The 24,772-nt window shown below is 41.2% G+C and overlaps 3 protein-coding genes across 3 annotated transcripts in view; 1 reads left to right on the forward strand and 2 right to left on the reverse strand.

Annotated features, from left to right (window-relative positions):
• Positions 1–175: 175 nt before the first annotated feature.
• Positions 176–8,067, reverse strand: tdp1 (tyrosyl-DNA phosphodiesterase 1). The gene is made up of 16 exons (XM_056607272.1): positions 7,956–8,067; positions 6,959–7,618; positions 6,744–6,787; positions 6,603–6,658; positions 6,286–6,382; positions 5,617–5,651; positions 5,330–5,422; positions 4,697–4,867; positions 4,093–4,171; positions 3,824–4,000; positions 3,394–3,442; positions 2,897–2,963; positions 2,398–2,505; positions 2,175–2,277; positions 1,239–1,344; positions 176–916 (listed from the first exon to the last, which is right to left on the reverse strand). Exons 2-16 carry the CDS (start codon positions 7,614–7,616, stop codon positions 843–845), a joined length of 1,917 nt encoding a protein of 638 aa, XP_056463247.1. The 5' UTR covers positions 7,617–7,618; positions 7,956–8,067; the 3' UTR covers positions 176–842.
• Positions 8,068–11,396: 3,329 nt separating this feature from the next.
• slc39a1 (solute carrier family 39 member 1) lies at positions 11,397–15,522 on the forward strand. The gene is made up of 4 exons (XM_056608366.1): positions 11,397–11,895; positions 12,164–12,294; positions 12,577–12,891; positions 13,731–15,522. Exons 1-4 carry the CDS (start codon positions 11,781–11,783, stop codon positions 14,082–14,084), a joined length of 915 nt encoding a protein of 304 aa, XP_056464341.1. The 5' UTR covers positions 11,397–11,780; the 3' UTR covers positions 14,085–15,522.
• A 1,820-nt stretch (positions 15,523–17,342) lies between these two features.
• The window catches only part of tnfaip8l3 (tumor necrosis factor, alpha-induced protein 8-like 3), an 18,188-nt gene continuing 10,758 nt past the window's right edge, over positions 17,343–24,772 (reverse strand). Inside the window, exon 2 of the mRNA XM_056608481.1 lies at positions 17,343–19,241. Coding sequence (XP_056464456.1) covers positions 18,679–19,241 — 563 coding nt within the window. The 3' untranslated portion in view covers positions 17,343–18,678. The remainder of the gene's footprint in view (positions 19,242–24,772) is intronic.

Raw genomic sequence — 24,772 nt, forward strand, 5'->3', positions numbered from 1 at the left:
ATAGACTGCTATATTACAAGGCAAATGTAATTGGCCTAGCCTACATAAAGTAGAATAATATTTAATAAAGAACCGGACAGCTATTCATATAACGAAATCCCAATTTCAAGTTCAGACAACTATCAAGAATTATTTACAACATTTTCCTTTGCCTGAAGATCCAAAGATAAAATTCTTACCACATTTGTTATTTATTCACATTAAATATTAACTTAAGAATGAACTTTTAAAGAAGTGGGCATAATGTGCCCAAATATCGTCCAACTAACTTTTATCCAATCCTCAAATTGGCCAATGGTATGGGTTAAATTCAACCTTTATTTTATATTCTGCTAAATAATAACACAAACATTTTTAACAAATATTTTATTAATGTTTTTTAGAAAATGTATGAATCTAAGTTAACATGACAAAACAATTACGACCGAAACATGAAAACGTTAACATCACATGATTGGTTCGTTCAGCTAAAATGAAAAATGAAGTAGGTATTCCGACAAAGACACAGATAAAAAGACATACGTACAGACACGTCTCTACACAAACTATGTGCCCTTCAGGGCCTTCTTCAAATGCAATCAAGTTTAAGCACCATAAACATCATAATAATTTGTAGAAGCATCGAGAAAAAGGTAGACATAAACAGTTGAAACGGAAGAAAAGTTCAAACACAACCTTCACTGGCACAACGCTTAGCTTTTGTAGCACCTTTGCCTCAGTCTCATTGCTTTTGTGTCTCATTGCTTGTGTGTGTGTGTGTGTGTGTGTGTGTGTGTGTGTGTGTGTGTGTGTGTGTGTGTGTGTGTGTGTGTGTGTGTGTGTGTTGGCCCCCAGGGACCCATTTAGGAGGGGACCCAAATGTTTCCGTGCGTGTCGGGAGACTGATTGTGTGGAATGTTCCAGATCCATGGCTGGTCTGAGAACAGAGAGCAACGTTTTTACCGACAAAATACAATACTTAAAAACGTCAACAATATACACAACACACACACACCCACACCCACACAGAGTCAAAACGAAACCGAAAGACACTTGCACACAATTAACAAATGCAATTCACGTGTGCTCTTACATACAATGTATAGCATGTTCAAGAATAATTAAACATAGTAAGTCACATGGACAACATGTACAAAAACACAATATGAAAAGACAGATACAAAACACACTGAAGACAGACAGGCGGACGGAGGAAGTGACAGACAGAGGGAGAGACAGACAGAGGGAGAGCTTCTAACCTGTTTTAAGGTAGGGTTGAGGAGGCAAATCGATGGGCACAGGAAACGCCTTGGAGGAGGAGGTGGCTGGAAAAGGATTCTTCTGGACAGGAAAGAATGCCATGTCCTGCCAGAAGAGAAAGATCTATTTGACGCTTGTGAAATATATACATATATAATTCTCATTTGACATTTAGGCTTGTTACTGAAACATTGGGCTGGCTCTCACAACAGCAGGCCATTTGGAATACTGATATCCTTACATCTCCTTGCTCTCTCTAACATTCAATGCTTTCTGTGTATTTGATCACTTAATAAGTTTGTTTTCAAGGTCAATCCAACTGTCCGGTCAATCTGGCATGTCTTAAATAATGAGAAGTTTCCCAATGATTGCAATTATCTGCTGAAGCCAACTTATTAACTATGGGCACACAAGAGAGAGTCCATTATTCTAATAAAAATGTTATGATTTAAAGCTATAACGTGTGTCCAACAATGTTCAAACCCAGAGAAATCCATTGTTTTAGTCAAGATAATGGGTCTTTACGTTTGGTGGCATGTCAATGACATATGTCAGTGACAAAACATGAATAAATCTGAAGTGAATAAAACTTGCATAACCTTGTCTGTGTAGTTTCAGATAGATATTCACTGGTGGCCATGTGGTTGCAGGCTACGACTCCTATAATAACATGAAACTTCATAATGTCATCTAAGTACATCTTGTGTAATATGTTCTAGCAGCAGAAATGATATACAATCCCATTAAGAAAGTTCATTATGCATATTGCGTCTGAATAGGTTGTATGTTTATGTCCAGTACTGCTCTGTTTATGTTATAAAATGTAGTAATCTGCTGAAGTTGTGTGTGTGTGTGTGTGTGTGTGTGTGTGTGTGTGTGTGTGTGTGTGTGTGTGTGTGTGTGTGTGTGTGTGTGTGTGTGTGTGTGTGTCTTACAAAGGCAGAAGGGAGGTAGAGGACTCCCAGTTCATAGGAACGGACCATGACCTGGCTGTTGTTCTTCTCCAGGTTTCCCCATGCAGCCTTAGAGAGGTTAGCACTGAAGAAACACACACACACACACACCACACACACGTTAAACAAGGATAATAACAGCCCCACGGGAATAGCTAAACACCAGTTTGTAGCAACAACATGGCAGTCGGCCATGTTGGCGTACCTGGTGATGAGGAACCAGGCTAGCTTTGTGAAGTCTGGAGAAGCTCGCATGTAGAGCTTGATGTGTGGCATTGCCTGACTCCGCCCTGTCGTATCAGCCTTCCACCTGCTGCTCACACACACACACGCAAACACAATCTGTTTGACTTTATGGAATTGGCTGTTAAAATTAATTATGAATTATTTTTTACTCAATAGTGCCATACACATGACACACCAGTGTATATATGGGAGACCATTTTTCAACCGAGCACAATGGACATCATCTCATGTTGATGTCATTGGGGTGGACAAAGGGGCGGATGATGCACACACACACACACACACACACACACACACACACACACACACACACACACACACACACACACACACACACTGCTGTTAGACACATGTTCACACATCCTACTTACCCATGTGCTGAAAGACACAGTGTGAGTTGTTGGGGGTTTAGAGACATTGTGGGTGGAGATTGGAAGTAAACCCTGGACTAGACTTACTGGAAGTAGGAGTGGAGCCAAAGCTGCTTCTCTGCTGTCTGGATGCTGTAAGGGAGGGAGCCCCCCGCTGGTGGACACACGTAATGACAGTCAATCCATATCTTCTCTGAGTCAACTAAACTAATCCATCCATTTAGACAGATAGCAGTGAACAAACTGTTGTTAGTATGATGCAGGAACCACATAAATACCACTAAAAACTACATTTGTACTCTACCTATCTCCATCTACCATGCAAAACATTGAGATATCAACCTTAAATGACACAAATGTTAAATATTATTGGCGTACGTATGCGTGTTAAAGAGGACACGGCTGTTGAACTAAACTGTTAATGTTAATGGTAACAAATGGTAAATATTTTGTGTAAGCCTTTGCCAACTAGGATGCAAATAGAAGGGATGTGTATCACAGTGGCTACTTAGATCACATTGGCCACTTAGAAACTCTGAATGTTACCAGACTTCTGTGTGAGTGTAACTTTATGCTCAACCTACCAGGGTATCCCTCGAGACTATTCCTGACGTCATCAACAGATGGGTACACCTGCAAGACATCACATAACAGCCACTCACTACTTTATTGATATGACGGATCCAACCCCTATTTCGGCACTGTAGTGAATGGATTTTATTTAGAAAATATTACATGGAACTTAGATATGCAGTAAATGATAAAGGAGTACGCTATTATAGTCATTTTTGAGAATATATAAAAAAACATGAATAATTGATTTAAAGTAATTATTATTTCATACACAACACATGGGCCATCAAGGTAATGAGATTATTATGAAAAGGCAGAACTGCTGTATAGCTACAATTATAATTATTTAAAACACATTCACCCTGTAGTTAGATTATAGGAGGCCATATATACATATATTATAAAATAATGTCAACGTAAAGGGAAACTAGCACAACATACCAGGTGAATGGGGGGGTCTTGGCGGACAGAGGACCTCCCGAGTGTGGTGAGGGTCCGCTGGAACTCCCCTGCCAGCCACTTGGTCTTATCCAATCCCATGGAACCAATACTAGAGAACTGGCCAATCACTGGCCAGATTTCATCATCGGGAACCGGAATCGAATGATCATATAAAAGCTGGAGAGGAAAAAATATTCCAAATAACAAAAGAAGAAGGGGCATGATAAATAGAGTAGAGAGAGGAAAGTGAGTCGAAGAAGTGTTTTTACCTTTCTGAGTCTCAGGTGACCCCAGCGATCCATGTCGTCGCCTAGATACCTGCCTGGAGTGGAGCCAATCAGATACACCCTGACCAATCACACACACACACACACACACACACACACACACACACACACACACACACACACACACACACACACACACACACACACACACACACACACACACACACACTATCTGCATTAATTGGTAAAACAGGGCAAGGCTTGTAGACTTATCTTCCTAAGTTTAGTGTACTACTGTGTCAATCAAAAAGTTGATTACTCTGTGATTGGTCACTTATGATTTGAGCCATTGGTCAATTAGGTAATAGTTTACTCCCAATTGTAGATGTTTGTAGACATCAATTAATAACATCCAAAATGGTCTTTATTCAAAAAGGTGTGTATCGTTGACTTCAAAACATTTCTATTCACTATGACCATGCAAACTGGAAATCAACAACACTTAAACAAACCTAAATTGAAGCGAATTACAAATTTGGTTTACCAAGGACTTCCTACATAAAAGAACACAGTAGCTTAGAGTTTTGCATCCGTTAATTCTCGTTCAAGAATGACCATTATATGCGAGGGTGTGTTTGTATTTCACCTGGTCTCGGAGAGGTCATGCTCTCTGATGCGTTGGATCCATTCTCCGAGTTCTGGTGCCCGGTATGAGGCGAGGTACTCCAGCAGGTCCTTCTTAAAGAGGGTGGGAGACTCGCCATCACTGGACGGACTGCCGTCTGGTAACCGTGGAAACAGAGGACTCAGCCACAACCTAGCAGCAAAAACACAAACCAAGCAGTACATATTCAGCCATCATAAGTTCTGGATCAGGGGACATCTAATAAGAGTTTTAATACCATGCCATTTTCACTTTTCTATAAATATATTTATTCTCTCACTTATCTTTATTGTTATTTTTTATCTATATGTATATTTCATCTGTATATCGTAATCACACTGTTATTTGTGATGTTGAGGATGCCGGATTCAAGCATTCCATGACCTTTATTGTCTTATACAAAATTTTGACTTGTGAATTATAAGAGCCATCTGTAAATTAAAGGTCTGTAGGATAAGTGAGTACATAGATGGTGCCTGTTTTGTTTCAATCCTCTAATCATTCTCAGCTGCAGCTCCTTCCTAAAACATAATTCTTCTACAGGAAACAGCAATAGCTGGAAAGCATAAACCAATTAACGTGACCATAGCAGAAGGCTTACCAGTACCAACTCACCCCTGTGTTTTCTGGTACCAGTCTGCTCTGATGAGGTTGGACGTTGTTATGACGACCCTGAAACCTTCCTCGTACCACAGCAGCATCATCTTCCTGCGGCAACATCACAGGATGCATCGCCCACTTTTGTCAACTAGTATAACAACTGTAACCTGCACTGGGAACACTTTCTTGCACAGATATACTTTTTTACCCATTACAGTTTCAAAGAACATTGTCTATTCATATTTTATATCCATATTTATTCCCTTGTTGTACAGGTTCTGTTAGGAGGGATCAGCTCTTACGTGTGGTGAGTACCAAAAGCAATATCCAGCTTGGCCTGAAAAACAAAGTGGCAAAAAATAAATTTGTCAATGTTTATGTGTATATATATATATATATATATATATACATACACACAGTATATGTATGGGTATATATAGATAGACATATTTGTATATAATGCCTTTAAGATAGACATTCTTCACATAACTTATGTCAGTGTGTTAACTCTGTCCAAAACAAAAACATGGTTGTTAGCATCCATAAAATTAGCTGATGAGGCAACATGGACTATCAATTAATACCTAGAATGGCCCTAGCTGGCTATAATAACGACAACATTTAACTTACCGTATATACAGAGCAATAAAAACACTAAACACCAATCCTGTGTGTGTGTTCGCATCTTGGGTGCGTGCGTGTGTGATATTAGCCTGTAAACTCATAAGCCTTACTGGTTTTATATGCCATGAACACGCGCATGGAACCATGGTCGTGTTTCTAACACTACAAACACAGGCATGGTTTCTAGGGTTAACCCTAACCCTAACCCTTAACATTCTGTGTGTCCGTGCTATTCTGTGTGCCTGTGGTCTCTGCCTTTAATGTTTGTTGTATCACTGGGTTCTGTGTGTACATGGTTTCTAGGTGTTCTGGGTGTTTGTGGGTGGGGTTCTGTGTCTGAGTGGTACCTGGCAGAAGCGCACGTGTGGGAAGGGCTGTGCCTGCTTCAGCAGTCGAGCTTTGGCTTCCCTCTTGTCCCCGTGGACGATTAGCACCGGCAGGTCCCTGGAAGCACAGCGTACTTCATTCCACAATTGACTTGGGCTGTTTGTCTGAGGCTATGTATTATTATATTATACATCTATTGATTATTATTAACAAATAATGAAATGATTATACAGCATCAGCAAATTCTTTCTAAAGATAAAGGACTAGCAGTTGTATAAAACGCAAAGATAAAATAAAGAAGAAGACAAAGATGAGTGCATGCATTTCTAGACCTTACCGGAACTCTGGTGGATACTGCTCGACCATCCAGGGAATATCAAAACAGTAGTTGAACTGCGAGGAAGAAGCAAGGTTACATGTAAACTGCAGGGAAAGACCAAAGACCAAGAAGGTGTAGGCAAATTAGCCGATTTCTCACCTGAACGGATTCCTTTAATGTCCCGAACAGGGGGGAGAGGATATCTAAATGGTGAAACGATTCGATTAATTAAGCAAAAAACAACAACAACAACAACTGATGCATGACAAACATACAACAACCGCAACTCTTCTGAACCATCAGGGAACATTTAAAGTGGATAAGACTAATCAAAATTGTCCTACTCTAAACCAGACTAGACGCCCACCTCTCACCTCTGATATGCAAAGCACCAGTGTTGTACTTCTTGTCGAGCCCGGTCACCTTGTTGAGGTAGAACCTGTACGTGTCATTAAGACATGGCACATGGGTTTCAAAGAAATCATCTGTCTCCTCGATGTAGTACTGACGGCCGTAGGGACTAGGGGGCCGCTCGTTTATCTCCACCTTCGGTTTCTTGGCTTTGGGGCTCGGAGCACGCCTGCTGGTTGGATTGTTGGCCTTATTGCCAAGACCCACAGCATCATCATCACCGTCACTATCAGAGAGAGCCCAGCCAGACTCCTCCTGGTCCTTTTTCCTCTTTCCACTGAGAGGTGATTCATACTTCCCTGGATTTGACTGGCTGTCGCGTGCTGTGTTTGGACAAACTGGCTTCACATCGGCTTCCGCTTTCACATCAGGTTTCAACCCCGGGAAATCGAAGGGACCATCAGGTTCTTCCTTCACCTCTGTGACTGTATCAGGGGACAAGGGGGCGTGGTAAATCTGATTGGAGCTCTGGGATGAGACGGACGGACGGGTGTTTTGGTAGCTGTCCGTCACTCCGGTCGGGTGAGCTGATGATACCGTCTTGGATGAAGGGAGCTCCTCGCCGTCGTCATCATCACTGCTGGAGACAGCCCACTTGCCATGAAGACTGTTCTGAGACATTTCTGGCAAGAAAAACAAAACATAAAATTTGTTGTATTGAGCAAGTGAACACAACATAACAAGATCGCCCGGGAATACTTGAGACACGCCCACACGCTCCACTACTACATTGCGAGAAGTCGTCAGAATGAACTCAAATGCTATGCGATGCCATTCATGCGTGGTTTTTCCAAGTCTTCGCAATTAATGAAAACATTCATAGAAATTGTAAGACTCTTCAAGTTCCGAAACTAATTATTGAAGTAAACACCTATCCAACACTATATGTTCTCTGTCGATAGGGATAGCAATGCTATCGTCAGAGACTGCAATCTCAATCAAATATTATTAACTATTTACCGTTTATTTTCCTCGAATACAACTGAAAGAAAAAACGAACATTTGAAGGCTGAACGTGAACGGTGCTTTGTGTTGTGTTCACGTTGTTTCTCCTCTATTTCTACGGTCGGATCATCTGTAATTCTTGGCGTCTTTGGCTTGCAAGCGCCCTCTGCGGCGGAATTATTTCATTACAGCAGTTACAAAGGCTGCATAGGCAGCTTGTGCTCAACGGACGCAAACCACATTCAATAATTGATAATTAAATATGTATTCACATACTGGACTTAGTAAGTGAATATTAAGACTTAATATCCATTAACACTATTTTAGGTCTCGGCTCCACAATGCATGAGATTTGCTGAAATAAATTGATTTCACAGAATGGAGGCAATGATGGATTTTTTTTTTAGAATCAAATATAATCGTGCCTCACTACTACAGTAGGGGACTACAGGCTGTGTATGTGTTGTTGTTGTTGTTGTTGTTGTTGTTGTTGTTTGTGCGTGTGCGTGTGTGTGTGTGTGTGTGTGTGTGTGTGTGTGTGTGTGTGTGTGTGTGTGTGTGTGTGTGTGTGTGTGTGTGTGTGTGTGTGTGTGTGTGCATCTGTGTTGTACTCTAACCTGAATATTGTTATGTTTTGTTTACCTGCCTTGGGACAGTGGATAGAAATGAGCAAGATGCTTTAATTTGGGACAATGCATCTCTTCTTATTGAGACTATAATGTTTTTTACATTGTCAATGACAAATAATTAAAAAAGATGTCAAACTAAGCTATTGAAAATCTTATAATTGTAAAAAAAAATTGACAAAAGGGCAAGCCTTTTCACAGTATGAATAGTTAATACTACTATTATAACAGTTAGTAGTTAATATTGTACTATATTGCTCCAAGTAGTTAAAAAGGATATTAACAGAATAATTGATTTGAAAGTTGCAGGGTGATATTAAGATGAAATATAAGTATTTTGATCACACTAAAATAACAATTGACAGAGCTAATGGAAATGCAATCCAGAAAAAACAATAATTTTCATCATCTTGTTAACAATTGTAAAGTGGGTTATTTTATAAATGCTGTTCTGTGAGCCCCTACTAAGGAACCGCAAATTTGTCAGATAGAGGTCTTGATCAAATAAAAGGAGGAGACTATACAACGTTAAATAATCATCCCGAACCAGGAAAGCCTTAGATCTCAGAACTATTTTTGAGATTTTTCCAGTATTGAGCATCAACACTGCAGCCATATTTTGTGAAAAAGGATGGAATATAATCCATTGGGGCAAAAGCGCCCTTCCATGTGTGTCTTCTAAAGTGCTTGTTTTCCCCTGCACTGACATCACCTGACACACATTATATGATGTCATTATGGAAAGGATCCCTACAGAGAAATACTCCTTGTTGCCTTTCGCTTGACCACAGTATGTTTGTTATTGTGTCCAATCCGGTTGACCTCAGACTAAGAATCTGGCAATATAGGCCAGTACAGGCCACCATAGGCGTGGGGAAGGGAGGGGTGAGGAGATTCAGTTGGTTGCAAACTGCAACCTCTCCACTTGTGTAACTATTACACACTGGAACTTTACCCTCACTAGTGCAGTGCTCGTTCAAAAGGTGCCTGTTCGTAACCGGCCTCTGGGGCATTGCTGCCCGGGGCTTTTAGGATAAACAGTAATTCAAGCCTACTGGTTGGGGCCCCCTCTAAATACACTTCACAGTTGTAATGCTTACGGTAGTATCACAATGCTAATCCAAGTAGGATTAGGCTACAAAACATTAGACATTTTAGATTTTTTACATTCAATATTTGCATTTAGTCTTTTACAGAACTTATTTAATAAAATATGAATAAAATAAAAGTGTTCACAGACAGATAGCAATCAACCTATACATATCTAAGTCATTAAATTGTATGATAAATCCTGAATCAAAGTTGACTGCAGTATCCTGCTGTAATATAGTGAGCAACACCTGACCTTCAGACTCAACAAAAGTTGGTAGTTTCCCTCCCTCCAGTTTATGCTCCTATCAAACTAACCATTTATATGGTTTCCAATGACTTCCCTCAGTGATAGAGATTAATCACTTCATTCAAATAAGAATGAAAGAGACAAATCTGGGCTCTGAAAAACAAAGAGACTCTTAACCCTTCAAACAGAATGTACAGACATGTCACTGATGCAGTTCCATCTCTTATATTAAAACAAACAGGATAATTAATATCATGTTATCAATAAATAGTGACAAACAAAGATAATGTCGGAAAATAAAAAGTGAGGTACAAAAGGCCTCCTTTACTCTGTTTCTGATGTATCAGTATGACCTCAGAAGCTCAATCTTCCCCAAACATGTTCTTCCTCTACCAAAACTCTTACCTATATAAATCCATGTGAACATAATAAGAAAAGCAATCATAGTTGTGGCAGAAGTGACTGTTGATGGTCTTTTGAATATAAAGCTGATTAGAATTTTGTAGTGACTTGATGCCTGCAGCTTTCTTTACACACAACACACACACCTTGAATTCTCCTCGACTGAGGTATTGATCTCGATCAGTTCTGGTTGTATTCTTATTGTGTTTTTTCTTTCTTGGTTCCAACACTTGTAGGCAGGTCATCAGAAAGGTGCTTAAATAGAAACAGCACACCAGATAAACATGATGCATATTCTCAATAAGGAAATTATTTGGAAATCTGCCCAGACAATTCTAATAACTAACTACGTATCAGTCCACATAGAAAGACTCTAGAAAACTCAAACAAATCAATAAAATGTTTTTTTAAAAATTAAAAAAGCAATGTCCAATCATAGGTGTTCCCTCAGATAAATATTGACATGAATATTAGAAGATGACACGCCTATAGAAGAAGAAAACCTGGATAAAAGGAGATGGTTATGCCAGATAGGGTACTTGCTCGGAATCTGCAGCACATTTGTTAAAGCTTAATGAGAATCCTCAGGTTTGGGATAGATTTGGCTGGACACAAGCTCATGTAGGGAAGAGGGTAACAATTGTGCAGGTAGGAATGCCAAGAAAGGCTTAAATTACAATATATTTATTGATAACCTATGGCAGAGAGGAGAAAAGTAATCTAGTGTTGAAACAGAAAGGAATTTGTGTCCAAAAATTGTTTTCAACAGATAATGTTAGGGAAAAGTAAGCAGGAAGAAAAAATAATGAATAGATCAAGACTTGATCATACAGGTGGTATATATTATTAGTTGGGGGCAGGGATAATGGTAAGTGGCAAGTGCACACATTTTAATGAGATTTTTTCTTTGAAAATGTTTATTAAATTGCCCAATATGTGACACATGATGAGAAGAAGCCGGCATAATATATTACTTATATTCAATTTGATCAATCAGGAGCAGAAAATCAAGTAGAGTTCTAAAGCTATTGTGATTCCAGCTCCTGCATCATAGGTGGCGCTCTGCACCTTTAACGTTGGTTTGTTGCCCCCAAATAAACGAATGAAGAAGACTCAGTCCATACTCTTGTTGTCACTACTCATTAGTGGCAGTTCTTTAATAGGTCATTAGTGGAGGCGGTAATAAATCTGTTGTCCGTTCGTAAACCTCTGAAGAAGAGGCAGAAGCATAACAAAAGGTCTTAAGAGTTGCAGTCATATGTCGTCTCAGTCATAGCTGCCGGGCAGGTCGAATGTATACATACCCTCCTTGTTTTTTTAATCTTCTTCCTGTTACCCTGCTGACATGCAAACCACAAACTCGTGACCCAAACAAAATGAGATGGTTATTCTTCTCTTCAAGACTGACAGGGGTCTACGGGCTGAAAGTACGACTGTGATCTTTTAGATGACACGGCTGACTGCACCAGAGAAATGGACTATCTACTGCAGGTGAAAGTCGGAGCTCTCGTTGCTTTACTATTTTTAACTCTTTTATTTGGATTTATCCCTGCTCGGCTGAAATGGTTCAGGAACGGGAATGGTACAGGTTGGTTCTACACTTCACGTTATTGCTTTTGACTTCCTAGAAACCTTAGACATGTTAATTGCTCAACATTTTTCATGAAAGTTTGAGCTCCAGTAGCCTCTCCTCCCAACTGACAAATTAATTTTGGTTACTTCTAAAAGGAAATGATTTATGAGTGACATTAGAAGTCCTGACAAAAAAAGATCTATGTTAATGATTGCACTGATCAAATGACTCTTGCCTATTATGTAACATTTTTATGTTGAAATATTGATTTTTGCTTCCCCAGGAACCCACCGAGTGGTTCTGAGTTTAATCAGCTGTTTTGCTGGAGGGGTGTTCCTGGCAGCATGTCTGCTCGATATTATTCCAGACTACTTGGGAGACATCAACACTGAGCTGGATGCTCGGGGATTACAGGTAACGTTACATGTCCTCCTGAGCTCCATAATGGTCATGTATGTCACAAACGTCGCTTTGGAGTCAAGCAATGTTAGGACCACGGATGGCTGTGGACACACACTACACACTGGTCTTTAAATTGTGTGGAATACTTTATTTGAAATTGGGCAAATGTGTTGATGCGATGTGAAACAAAAAAAGTGTTTACTCAATCATTGTAGGACAAACATAGTGTTCTACCCTGTTATCTCTCGTTCGTTGAAAGTATAATAAACTGTTCAAACATTTCTGCCTAAACAGATCAGCTTCCCCCTCCCGGAATTTATCATAGCCTCAGGCTTCTTCTTGGTCCTCATTTTGGAGAGAATTGTACTTGACTGCCAACATGCCCATGGTGACCATGAGGAGAGGGCTCCCCTCATTCCCGCAAATGGGCGGGATACTGGGCACGGGCACGGGCACTCCTCGGGCCAGGACCTGGAGGACAGTGGGCCCCACATGCATGTGGACTTCCAAGCCCACTCCTCCTTCCGCTCCTTCATGCTCTTCCTCTCTCTCTCATTTCACTCCATATTCGAGGGCCTTGCCATAGGCCTGCAGAGGACTGACTCCAAGGTAAGGAGTAGTCAACACACATGTCTCATCCTCATCAGAGTTTGCTGTGTTGACTGAATAACAGTGGCCATTCATAGCTTCAGTCAGACCAAGCAGTGTTTTTTCGTATGGCATTCTATTAATATTGCAATATTCATTAGCGTGGAACGGTTTAATGTTTGCATTCTATTTTTCTGCGATTCAAATTGTGGATGACGTGATATCTCCATGTCACCAGTGGAAGCAGAACTGAGCCTTACCCTGTCTCTGGACTAGATAGGACTTCTGCATGTCGCTGGTGAACATGAGCTTCTGCATTGAACTCGCGAATGAACCCTCACTTCCACTTATGGGTCACTGAGAATTCAGTGAAGTTAATTATTCCCACAAGAGCTTTTTTCTCTTCCTGCAGATCATGTGACTCTCTTTGTGCTTTCACACGTTACTTAAAGTGAACTGCTGATGTGCTGGGGGGGACTGCCAGATAACTTTCATTGTAAAAACGAGTTATTCTTCATTGGATCCAATTTGGATGCTTTTAATGTTATTTAAAAGGTAACAATAATTATGGCGTCATAATAAATGCTTATAATTTTGCACCATGTCCATCTTTCCATGGCGTCCTCATGTCTCCCACTTCCTGTGCGGATTCTAACTTCCCACGCTGACCAAGTGTCCCACACTAGCGCATGTGGAATTGATTTACTCTAAAGAAAACAAAGATAATTGACAAGAAGATAACATTTCGGCATTTACAGTCCAACCAGGCAGTCCCAATGCATAAGTGTATTGGGAGCGGCCAATGCACAACAATTGGGAGCGGCCACACGATTGATTGTCTGCTTGTCTAATCTATCTAGGTCTTGGAGATCTGCATTGCCATCCTGGTGCACAAGAGCATCATCGTGTTCAGCCTGTCTGTGAAGCTGGTGCAGAGCGCCGTGCGTCCTGCGTGGGTGGCCGCCTACATTTGCGTGTTTGCCGCAATGTCGCCGCTGGGCATCGCCGTCGGCATCGGCCTGACGGAGGCGGCGCTGCCGTCGGGCGCTCTGATCCAGGCCGTCCTGGAGGGCCTGGCCGCGGGCACCTTCGTCTACATCACCTTCATGGAGATCCTCCCGCACGAGCTCAACTCTCCCGAGAGGCAGCTTCTTAAGGTGCTCTTCATCCTGCTGGGCTTCAGCACCATGGCAGCACTCACCTTCCTGGACTAGCGGTGAATCGTGTTCCTCAGTCTCCACTCAGTCTCGACTCTGTGCCATGCTGCCTAGAGTTGATCAAGAGAGAGAGAGGTGCAGCGTCTATTTTAGCTTTATGTTTTAAATTTAGGTTCTCATTCGTTTTGTTTAGATTTTATGTATTTCCGAATCGTAATGATAATGTCTGGATTGACTGGGCTAACAAAAGAGCAAAGAGGCTAAGGTATTACTGCTTTCATGCTTTTGTCCTCCAGTATTGTGCCTGACCTTTGACAAGACTGGTATAACTACTGATAACAAAGGGGTGTCACTGACTTTTTTTATTGCATCATGTTAATGTTTGTCCGTTAAGTCAATACTTCCATTGCTGAATTGTTTACAAATTATTTTTACCCTATTACAAAGGGAAAAGATAGGTATTTGATTCCAGCTAAAGCACTATTTGTTCCCTGATTGGGTTGTAATGATGACTATGAGGTGTTGGCTTTAAATGCTTAGCCTTTACTGAGAACATAGCGTGATAACTGGCCTTGTAATCAGAAAGTGTTCGTCATACTTTACGAGAAATGTGATGGGTCTGTTAGGTACGATGATTAGCATTGTGATTATAATGTAATCTAGAACCTACTCTTCACAATACTAAGGCAATACTCTGCCTTTTGCCAAATAAACCTTATAAATAATAAATAATTTATAAAGTAAAACTTGTAATCCCCAAACAATTCCCTAAACATTTAGGTACAAGTGTAATTAATGTTGAACCGAATTCTAGAAAGACCTTTTTGATAGCATTGGACGTTTAAGGTGTACCTCATTGTAGATATTGAATCCTTGAAAAACTTAAGCCTGATGCCAAGAAAAATTATTATATTCAATGTACGAATTACGAAAAATGTGACCGTAATGTGATGATTTACAAAAGATAACTTCATGGTGCCTTGAATAGTTTTGGCTTGATGTAAAATATAAAACATTTCCAAAAAGCCTGGCTGTTGTCTTGTAAACATTATTCTAATATTAAATCAGTATTGTGTATATGCGTTTTCTTTCAAGAAAACAAAAGATCCACCAGGTATTAGGCATGGCTAGAGCCTCATCGCTGCTCTCTGAGGCAAAACACAACGTTTACACAAACTTGCACCACTCTTCGTTACATAGCCCTGGTAACTCTTACTAGCAGTTCACACGACAGCAAAACACACGGCAACTGCTTCTGCAAATTTAAAATCCATTGACAATATTATCCCAGAATCTGTTGACAAGCAAAGGTCGAGAGCTGAGAATGGCATGGCCAGCTTAGTAATATAACTTTCGAGGATGACTTAGTTCAGTAATATTTCTTTATTTTTGCTTAAAACACAAACCTGTTATTTGAAAATATTGCTTGATGTCTCTTGGGGTTAATCGAAGAGTCCAGCAACACAATGCTACTAGCTACAGGGATATTTTGCTAAAACTATACATCGCCAAATTTAATTTAGTGAATTGGTTCAACTGTGAGGCTTCTACTGCAAAATTATGTAGATACAGACATTGTCTTTTAATATTTGAGATATTCAATAGTTATGTTTATTCTTGTTGATATATGTATAATTTCCCTGACTATTAGCCTAGTACCATTTTATGTTATTTTACATCTTAAATTAACCTCCATTAACCGACCTTCCAAAGATATAAAATGTGCTCTCAAAATACGTTATTTCGCTTTCACTTTATATTCTGCCAACATCACTCCGGTCACCTGAAACCATAAACCTTGGCTGATGGGTGTATAACTAAATGATGTCCCTCCTTGGCTTCAAAATAGCCGTATTTCAAATGTTAACCTAGTGATATAAAGAATATTCCAGGGATGTTATATGGGCCTACCAATAATCTAGAGGGATTTGGAGAAAGTTAAAGCAAAGGGTATAACTGATGTTTATTTTATAGTTACGTAAAACATTTTTAAACCATTGGTGTCATCACATGGTGAAGCATGTTCCACTCCAAATGGTTATCAACTGCCTCAAGGTTTATTTAGAAAGGTTCCGTGTCTTCTCATAACAGTAACTTAACACCAGACATAACCAGCAGTGGGTTTTACATTATATTTCCATACGTTTCTGTAATTGACGATCAGCCTACGTAGACCAAAACACTGGCCTCCCTTTGTACCCAAATTAAATGTAGGCCTATTTGGTTTTCAGTGCTTCCGTGTGTCAACATGTAGTAATCAGCAGCTGACTTTAAGGGGAATTATAGATTGTTCCCACAAGGTGGTGACAGTTCCCACTTTTCCTCCTTTATACTAAGGTGATCCAATGCTTAATATAAAAAAATTGACAAAAATGTAATAATTCCTGAATTGTGTGACTTTCTATTTTATTTAACTCTTATAATATAAAACATGCAGCAGATGTTGTTTTGTGGCTCTCTCTCCCTCCCTCTCTCTTGCTCTCTTTGTCTCTCTGTCTGTATGCCTATCTAACTCTGTCTCTCTCTGTCTGACTTTCCCTCTCCCTGTCTAACCCTAACCCTATCTGTCTCCTTATGTGGGTGGTCTCTCTCTAAGCCCCTTAACCCATTCCTATTGCGTGCCATTAATGCAATCTGTGTGGAAGGGATCAACTTCATAAACACTTGACCAGGAGCTAGAGAGAAGAAGCAGGGTAAAAAGAACAGAGCAAAAAATCGAAGCTACACTATTTACGAATGTACAGAGAGTGATCGTCATAAAGTTCCTTTCTATGCAAAAAAAACACCACAGTTCCAGCCTAAGCACAGGATGAGTTGATGCATGTGAGCGTATCCAACCTGATTTAAGAGAGCATTTGAATGTTAATGGCCACTAGGTGGTCTGACTGTTCTATGTTTTACCCTGACTGTTTCCTATATCAGCATTGTTATTCCTCTCTGTTGTAAACAACCGAACAAATGGACCCACTTGGAGCTAATGGACTAGGAATTACTATTTAGAGATTCCCTATGCCGATTCGAAATGTCTAGCCAACATAAATCAGTGTAATCATGCATTTTTAATGTTTGGATCGTTCAGATGAATGTAGAGCATTTTCAGATGATACTTTGTCCATATTTGTATTATACTGCCGCATATATGTTTATTTTCAAACACAAGGCTGCTGAGTATCATCGCACCACTGGAGGACAATGTGAGTTCCCCCCGATGTTGAGTGCCGCAATCTGGATCCACCAGAACACAGAGTAACGGGCTCTGTATACGCAATCATATATAGAGTAGACACAACATACATGGACGGGTGGACCAAAAAATATAGTACTACTTTGGTTTTGTTTTGATGTACGCCAGTGGAATTGGAATACAAAAGTCATTTATTTGCACTAAGTTCTCAAGACACATTAAGGCTTGCTTTCTTTTTTCAAAGTGGTATGCATATCAACAGACCTTAAGAGGTTAGAAGAAAACGAGGTTAGAAGAAAAGTGAAAGAAACGACTACTTTCACTCATTTACATGGAATCTTTAATAAAAGACAAAAGAGGTACACTCTTGCAGAGAAGATATACACAGACATAAAATACCCCAAAAATCTCCCTCTCTCTCTTTCACACACACACACACACACACACACACACACACACACACACACACACACACACACACACACACACACACACACACACACACACACACACACACACACACACACACACACACACACATATACAAAGGAGGAAAGATGGCAGGCAAAACATCCCTAAAGACTCAGATACAAAATGCAATTTCCCCCCCAACCAAAGGCTTGAGATTCAAGTCATACAGGGACGCTACGGTTTGAACTAAACATCTACTAGAATTTTTTTATTTCTTACTTATTTTACAGCACTATTACACCGTACAATTACACATTTATGGAATTTCATTTGTTTGGCCTTATCTATAAACATCACGATTTGTTTGAATCATTTATAATGGCAATCTGTGAGAGAATTGTTTGCACTTCCACGTTGATTTTGTCTAAACCATTCAGCGTCATGCTTGGAAGATACTGACACAGCAATCTGGAGAGAATGCATGTTGAGTAACACAAGGAAGTACATAAAGCACATAAGGCAAACTGAGGAGATCTGTGGTACAGGCTTTAGAAATGGGACCTCCAGGTTCACAAAGTAAAAGGCCTCTCGCGCTCACCCATCTTGATGAGCTTTTTGGCACAACCCACAAGTACAACGTTTGAGTACAATAAGCAGTCTCTGTGCAAGGGCGGAGCTAAAATATGGCAGGACTTCTACTTTGGAATCCTGGGTCGGCATTCAGAGAGTCTATAGTCCTCTTAGACAGGCACAACACCAATCCAATAGAAATGGATGCAACTGGATTCAACGGAACAACATATTGAACAGACTATGGTGGTGGGAAGAGAAGGACGAAATAGAGACTGGTGAAAAGAATAGAGGAGAGAGCCTGGTGAGGGACATGTTTGTAAATGGTTTAGGTGGGGAATACAGGATTGAGGGGAAAGACAAGGGTGAGTAGAGAGTGGGAACTGCACATTTTACAATGGCAATAACTAGAAGACCCACAGAGGGGGAAACAGAAACAGAAGCAGAGCGCTGGAGGAGGCTCAGTGTGAAGGAGCTGGGAGGAGGTTAAAGTGTTCCTTCGTCCAGCAGTTTGTTAACGCCCAGGCAGATCTTCCGGAGGTTCAGTCTGTACTCCTCCCCGTCGCCATACAGCTCGGCCAGGAAGTCACCATGGGCGAAATGGTTGAAGACGTGGTCGATGCGGGCATGCGAGCGTGCCGTCAGGTGCTGCTCCACCAGCGAGTGGAGCAGGTCCCTGCACTCCAGCAGGAGCTCCGACAGAATTTTCCGGTCGAACGTGTACTCCACCTCGTAGAAGCTCACCGCCGTCATGGCTGCCTGGTTCATCTTCTTCTTGAAGCGCTCCACCGTGTCCAGCTCGTCCGTGTTGAACTGGTGGTTGCGATAGAGGACGCCTATCTTCAGGGCGATCTTGATGACGTCCTTGATGATCTTGTGGGCCTCCTTCTTGCTCTTGGTGAACTCACGGCTGGCCTTATAGAGCTCGTCCAGGATCTCACTGCTGGTGTCATCCGTCAGCAGGTTGGCCACGGCCATGGTGGCCATCTTGCTGAGGATCTTCTTCTGGGCCTGCATGGCCAGGGACCGCGAGTTGAAGCTCTCCTGGCCTGCAAAGAGTCGGAGAGAGAGATACAGTGAGAGTGAGACGTGTAGAGAGATAGAAGGAGATTAAGCAGGAGAGAGATTACAATACAATACAATACACAACATTTTTTATTTAATGCGAATAAGGAACATTTCTTAATCAAATTGAGAAACAGAGAGAGGGAGAAAGAGGAAGAGAAAGTGAGAGAGAGATGAAGTGAGAGGCAAGAAGGATAGGGAGATGGAGCAGGAGAGATGTAGAGAGAAGAAACAGACATAGATATAGAGACAGATAAACAGAAGGGAAAGAAGAGATTTAAAGATGGAGCCATGCAGATAGAGAAAATGGAAAAATGTAGGGAGGAATGGGGAGAGGGAGGAAATGTTTTGGTTAGTCCAACAGATTGTGAATCTCATAATGTGTGTTTATTACTTTAAACAAACAGATGAAGCGAGAGGAAGAGATGAGTCAGGGCAGTCCTTCAGCCCCAGGCTGATGAAACGCCTCGTCAATTTATCAGAATCTTGTATGTATGCCGAGATGTAATGCTTTCCCTCTTCATTCGTTAATCATATTTAATGAACAGGATTTTGATTTACGCGGGTTAGTCCGGTTTCCTTCTACTATTTCTAGCCTTCTACTTCTATTACTTATACTATCACTACAAAAAGCACACACACAAAAAAAAACATTTGGTCATTTAAAATATAACCAAATTGTGGCTTTCACTGTTTCCTCTGGAGGGAAGGAACTCTGTGGTGATAAACTCCATTTCAAAATCATAAAAAAGAGTCCATGTTATTGGATCTATAAAGGTTAGAACATGAGCGAAGCCAAAAGTCCTCCACTTCCCTGACTTGGAAGCTAACCGCATTGTGTGGAAGAAGGGCGGAGGCTGGGTGTGTTGGCGGCATGAGCTACCGGAGAAACGCCCGGCCGTCTGGGTAACATCAAACAGCTGTAGGCTGCACGCGCTATTCTCAACGATAAGTGAGTCGACTGTGCCTGTGTGTGGATCTGCCTGCCCCCCTGGTACACCGTCCCATTACGCCGCAAACGACCACAGTAGCCTCACTGGCCCGAATTCACAAAGAGCAGGGACATCAAAGAGCGGCTGTGAGTGTCTTTTGCAGCGTTCGCTGCCAGCAGGGTAAACACGCGTCTTACAAGGCAGAGGAGGAGGAGGAGGAGAAGAGCGACGAGGACAACAACACAGGGAATTGGTTTATTTTAGACGCCACCCAGCTAGAAATTACACAACAGATAACAGCTATGATGATCAAAGCTCAAGGGAAGTTATTAGCTTCGTAATTTTCAGTTTGACCCTACACAATTAGAGGAAAGGTTAGATGTGTCGATGGATGGTTGGATGGATGGAAGACAGAGAGACGGACAGACAGGCAGACAGACAGACAGACAGACAGACAGACAGACCAACATACGATGCCCAGTGGGCTACACTCAGTGGGGGCTCAGTAACAGTCTGGAATCAAAAGAAAAGGACCACCTGCTTACTTATACTAAGTTAATTAAAGTAGACAGCTCTGTGACTATGCAGTAACCATGCTGTCATCTTCTTTCTAGCCCCCCCCCTGTCTCTCTCTTTGTCTCTTTATCTTTATTTATGTGAATTCATTGCAGAAAAATAAAAAAGGGAAACCCTAGCCCCCACGAAACGACTGACATTTAATCACAATTCAACATGAGAGGCATTTTGAGTTGTGGTTTAAAGCAAAATTACTTCTCATGTACAGATAATAAGCCAGCTGTGGCATTTACAAACCAACTAGGGATGTCGGGCCCTCATCTGTTAGTCTCTGTAATCTGTTGAATGAATCCTCAATTGAGTGATAAACAACTGCAAACACCTCAGTGGATATCTAAATATGTCTATGTTGAAATGTATCAATAATTCATATTCCAATGCGTTGCATTGGACGGTTTTCTATATGTGCCCTTTAAACATCTCCACTGCACAACTGCAAAGGCCTGCCTGCTTTGAACTGATGGACACACTGAAGCAACTGTAATTGGGTTGTTTTATGGGCTGCTTTCCTTGTAGCATCTATTTGCATCAGCCACTAGGGAGCTCATTTTGTTTAACATTATAATTGTGAGCATCATTGTAGATAAGGGCTGGTTAATCAAATGTGTTTCAATTACAAAGGAAAAAGATTCATGGGACCATAGACGTCACTTATACTGCTTCAAAGGTGATATTTTTGAATGTTGCTGTATAATAACATTATTCTTCTATAGTTTCCGATATCCATTTGAAAAACAACAGGCTGATAGACCGACTGGCTTAAAATAGCCTGATTGAACAGTTTGATAAGTGCCAAAATATAACAAGACAGCCCACAGGCAAATTTTAATATAGAGAGCTATTGACCTGACATTAGAACATAAAAACGGTGTATTTAACCGTTGGTTTAACACTCTCTCTTTCTTGTTCTCAGGCTGGTTCCCTGTATGAGCTCTTTGTTCTGATATATTCACAGATGGTAGATAGCATCATGTCACGTGCATTAAGGTGAGCAGCATCAATACAGCCTTGTGTTTTCCAAATTAAAATGGGAGGCTATTTGAATCCGTCCCCAACATGGAGCTCTCAAAGCCTATGTGGTTGGCCACCCACCCACCGATGGTGCGAGATACATTCATTTTCATCGCAAAATGATTCAAGATATTTCTCTAATTATCCTACTATATTATTGGGAGCTTTCATTCTTTTATTATGGTGGGGACAGTTTGGTTGACAACCCACAGAGCTCCTTGATTTGATGGGCCGGTATACAGTTCAGTGGCCAGTGTTCAGTAAGCATACTCAGATTGGCCCAATGATGAGTGTCACAACCTTGCCTCCAAGCCTACTGCTGTGTTTGGTCTTGCTGTGTCTCTTAGTGGCTGGGAGAATCAACATAAAACCACGGGATAAATAAGGGCTGTTTGTGTTGTGAGTCAGGCTGACAGGAAGGGAGGAGGGAGATTCGCCTAGCGATTTTAGCACCTTCTGGCAAGGAGAATTGCTAAAGTCTGACTGTTTGCGTGGTTACACGTGGAACAGAACAAGATGCGAGTGCCCGTACACACGGACACCCACACACAGACATTCAATATTGCCTCTTAATGAGGCAAGAGGACACACACACACACACACACACACACACACACACACACACACACACACACACACACACGCACACGCACACGCACACACACACACACACACACACACACACACACACACACATAAACACACGCATTTCTTTGCACAAAATATCTCTGTGTGCCGTCAATCAGATAGTGACTTGAGTGACATTTGAGCCACATTGTCAGAATGGGTTAGCGCAGAGTGAAAGCTGTCAGGACAGAGATAGCAAACAAATTATTCACCCTCCAGAACTTTCCTACAGTACATGGGCCCTGCACAAGTTGAATCACTTGGTCGATCCATTGAGAATGATATGGTTCAAATCCCAGCTCTACAGCGTGTAAGAGACCAGAATCACACACTGCACCCACCCACATTCGAGGTTCGGTCGGTTATCTTTAACTATTTTGTCAACATTTTGTATTTCAAATGTTGACAAAATTGACTTATTAGCATCTGGCTTAATTTAGCTGATGTGGTGTTGCTCTGCTATCTGAGGGGACAGTCTCTCCCTTTGCAACGCCTGCGTTTTCTTGCATGCTGCTGAGTCAACAGCTTCGGATGGGTTTCATCAGAACATCCTGGGGATGTGTGTATTGCGTGGACAGTGGCCAGGAGCGGTTCTCTGAGAGGCGGCTGTGTGATGAAGTCTCCCTGGCCGTTTTTTTTGGTTAGTTTCCAGAGCATCTGCAGGAAAAAAGGCCATCCGAGGCAACCACAGCCTTGCACTTACCAGTCTGGTCCGAACTAGACCAGTATGTTCTGAGTCAATGCACACAAACATGTAAGCACACACGCCCACATGCACAAACACATGCAAATATAAAAATACACAGATATGCCCTCAAACACACACACACACACACACACACACACACACACACACACACACACACACACACACACACACACACACACACACACACACACACACACACACACACACACACACACACACACACATAAAGACAGGGAAATTCATGAAATGCCAGCTCAATATTTATTTTCTTACTTGCTTACACATGAATACCTTGTCTAGAAATCAGAAAAGTATGTCACGTGTCAAGGTCATTGAGCACATTCCCATTACCGTTTATAGGGGCTCATGTGTGGTGTCGTGTCTGTGTGTCTTTTCTATGTTGTTCTTGTTGAGTGTGTATGCTGATGATATACAAGAGATAATACCGACACCTGTATTTACTGTGCCTTGATCTCAGCTTACTACGTGTCAAACGTGCTCCTGCTGAACATTATGAGTATCAACACTAGCCAGCACCCTTGAACTTGTCTAACACCGAAAGTGGTGGACTTTCTGTCTAATGGCGAATAAGGGTGTCAATGATGTTGGCGATAAATGGGACAAAGAAATAAACATATATACAAAGAAGTGCAAACACTGCAGAAAAAAATGCTGTTTTAATAGACAGCAGTTCCCCAGGAGTCTCTTTTTTGCACGGATTTCCACACAACATGCTACATAATTAAAATCCTGCTACCACAGCAGAATCTATCCACTGATATCTCATGTCTTTGATTTCCTCTTTACTTTTGATTTTTTACTACTTTTTTTTTACTACTCATAATAATGTTAATTATAAATTACTCCTCTGTAATCATTCATATTTTTTATATTTCTGTATCACTTCTTCCAACCTCACTGATTGTATTTCTACACATTTACCGGAAGGCCTCACCTCTTTATTTCTCAGAGACAGCTGGTTAAGACTGCAACTGTGATTAGAGGCTGCGAAATAGACACTCATGGAGACGGACAGACGGACAACAGATTAAGATTGCTTTACAAAATGAATGTAAGAAAATGATTGAGAAATAAAAACTTGAAATTACCTGAAGTCATGTGTGACCTTAACAACATCTTGTACACACTGACAGTGTTATCTATTAGAGGCAAAAGTGAATTGGCAATAGGCGGCTTTTTAATAAAATGGCCAAAGGTCCAAGTCAGGATCCTGTAAGACCAGACAAATTGTACTAATCATTACCATGAAGAAGCACCCTACACAGCACTCTATGGCTTACTCTGCCTCTCTACCTCTTTGGACATAATCGCACCCCTTCCAAGCACTTACCTATTGCATCTTGGCAATTCCCCTCGCCCTCTTTCGTTCTCTCCAGGGAGAAATTACTGCAAATGCAATCTCTAATTCTCTATAGTCTCTCGGTCGCATACACAAACACTACCGTATGGGGAACCAGCTAATGCAGCCCTTACATCTCACTCCAGTGCACTGCTCAAGCTTAGGAAACACACGTACCTTGCAGTCTATTAGGAACCATCATTACTCAATCCATTGTCTCTTCAAATCTTGGAGATGTTGATACACTCTCGCGCACTCACGCACACACACACACACACACACACACACACACACACACAC

Source organism: Gadus chalcogrammus, chromosome 14 (assembly GCF_026213295.1).
Source record: "Gadus chalcogrammus isolate NIFS_2021 chromosome 14, NIFS_Gcha_1.0, whole genome shotgun sequence".
Lineage (NCBI taxonomy): Eukaryota > Metazoa > Chordata > Actinopteri > Gadiformes > Gadidae > Gadus > Gadus chalcogrammus.

What these genes read in the sequence shown, in the direction of transcription:
- tdp1 (XM_056607272.1), bottom strand. Translation starts at nt 7,616, where the DNA reads ATGTCTCAGAACAGTCTTCATGGCAAGTGGGCTGTCTCCAGCAGTGAT. An exon ending in TGGTACCAGAAAACACAGGG is followed by an intron (nt 4,868 to 5,329) that starts GTGAGTTGGTAC and finishes TTTTGCTGCTAG; the next exon opens with GTTGTGGCTGAGTCCTCTGT. An exon ending in AAGACCCCCCCATTCACCTG is followed by an intron (nt 3,443 to 3,823) that starts GTATGTTGTGCT and finishes GATGTCTTGCAG; the next exon opens with GTGTACCCATCTGTTGATGA.
- slc39a1 (XM_056608366.1), top strand. Translation starts at nt 11,781, where the DNA reads ATGGACTATCTACTGCAGGTGAAAGTCGGAGCTCTCGTTGCTTTACTA. An exon ending in CAGGAACGGGAATGGTACAG is followed by an intron (nt 11,896 to 12,163) that starts GTTGGTTCTACA and finishes TTGCTTCCCCAG; the next exon opens with GAACCCACCGAGTGGTTCTG. An exon ending in TGCAGAGGACTGACTCCAAG is followed by an intron (nt 12,892 to 13,730) that starts GTAAGGAGTAGT and finishes TAATCTATCTAG; the next exon opens with GTCTTGGAGATCTGCATTGC.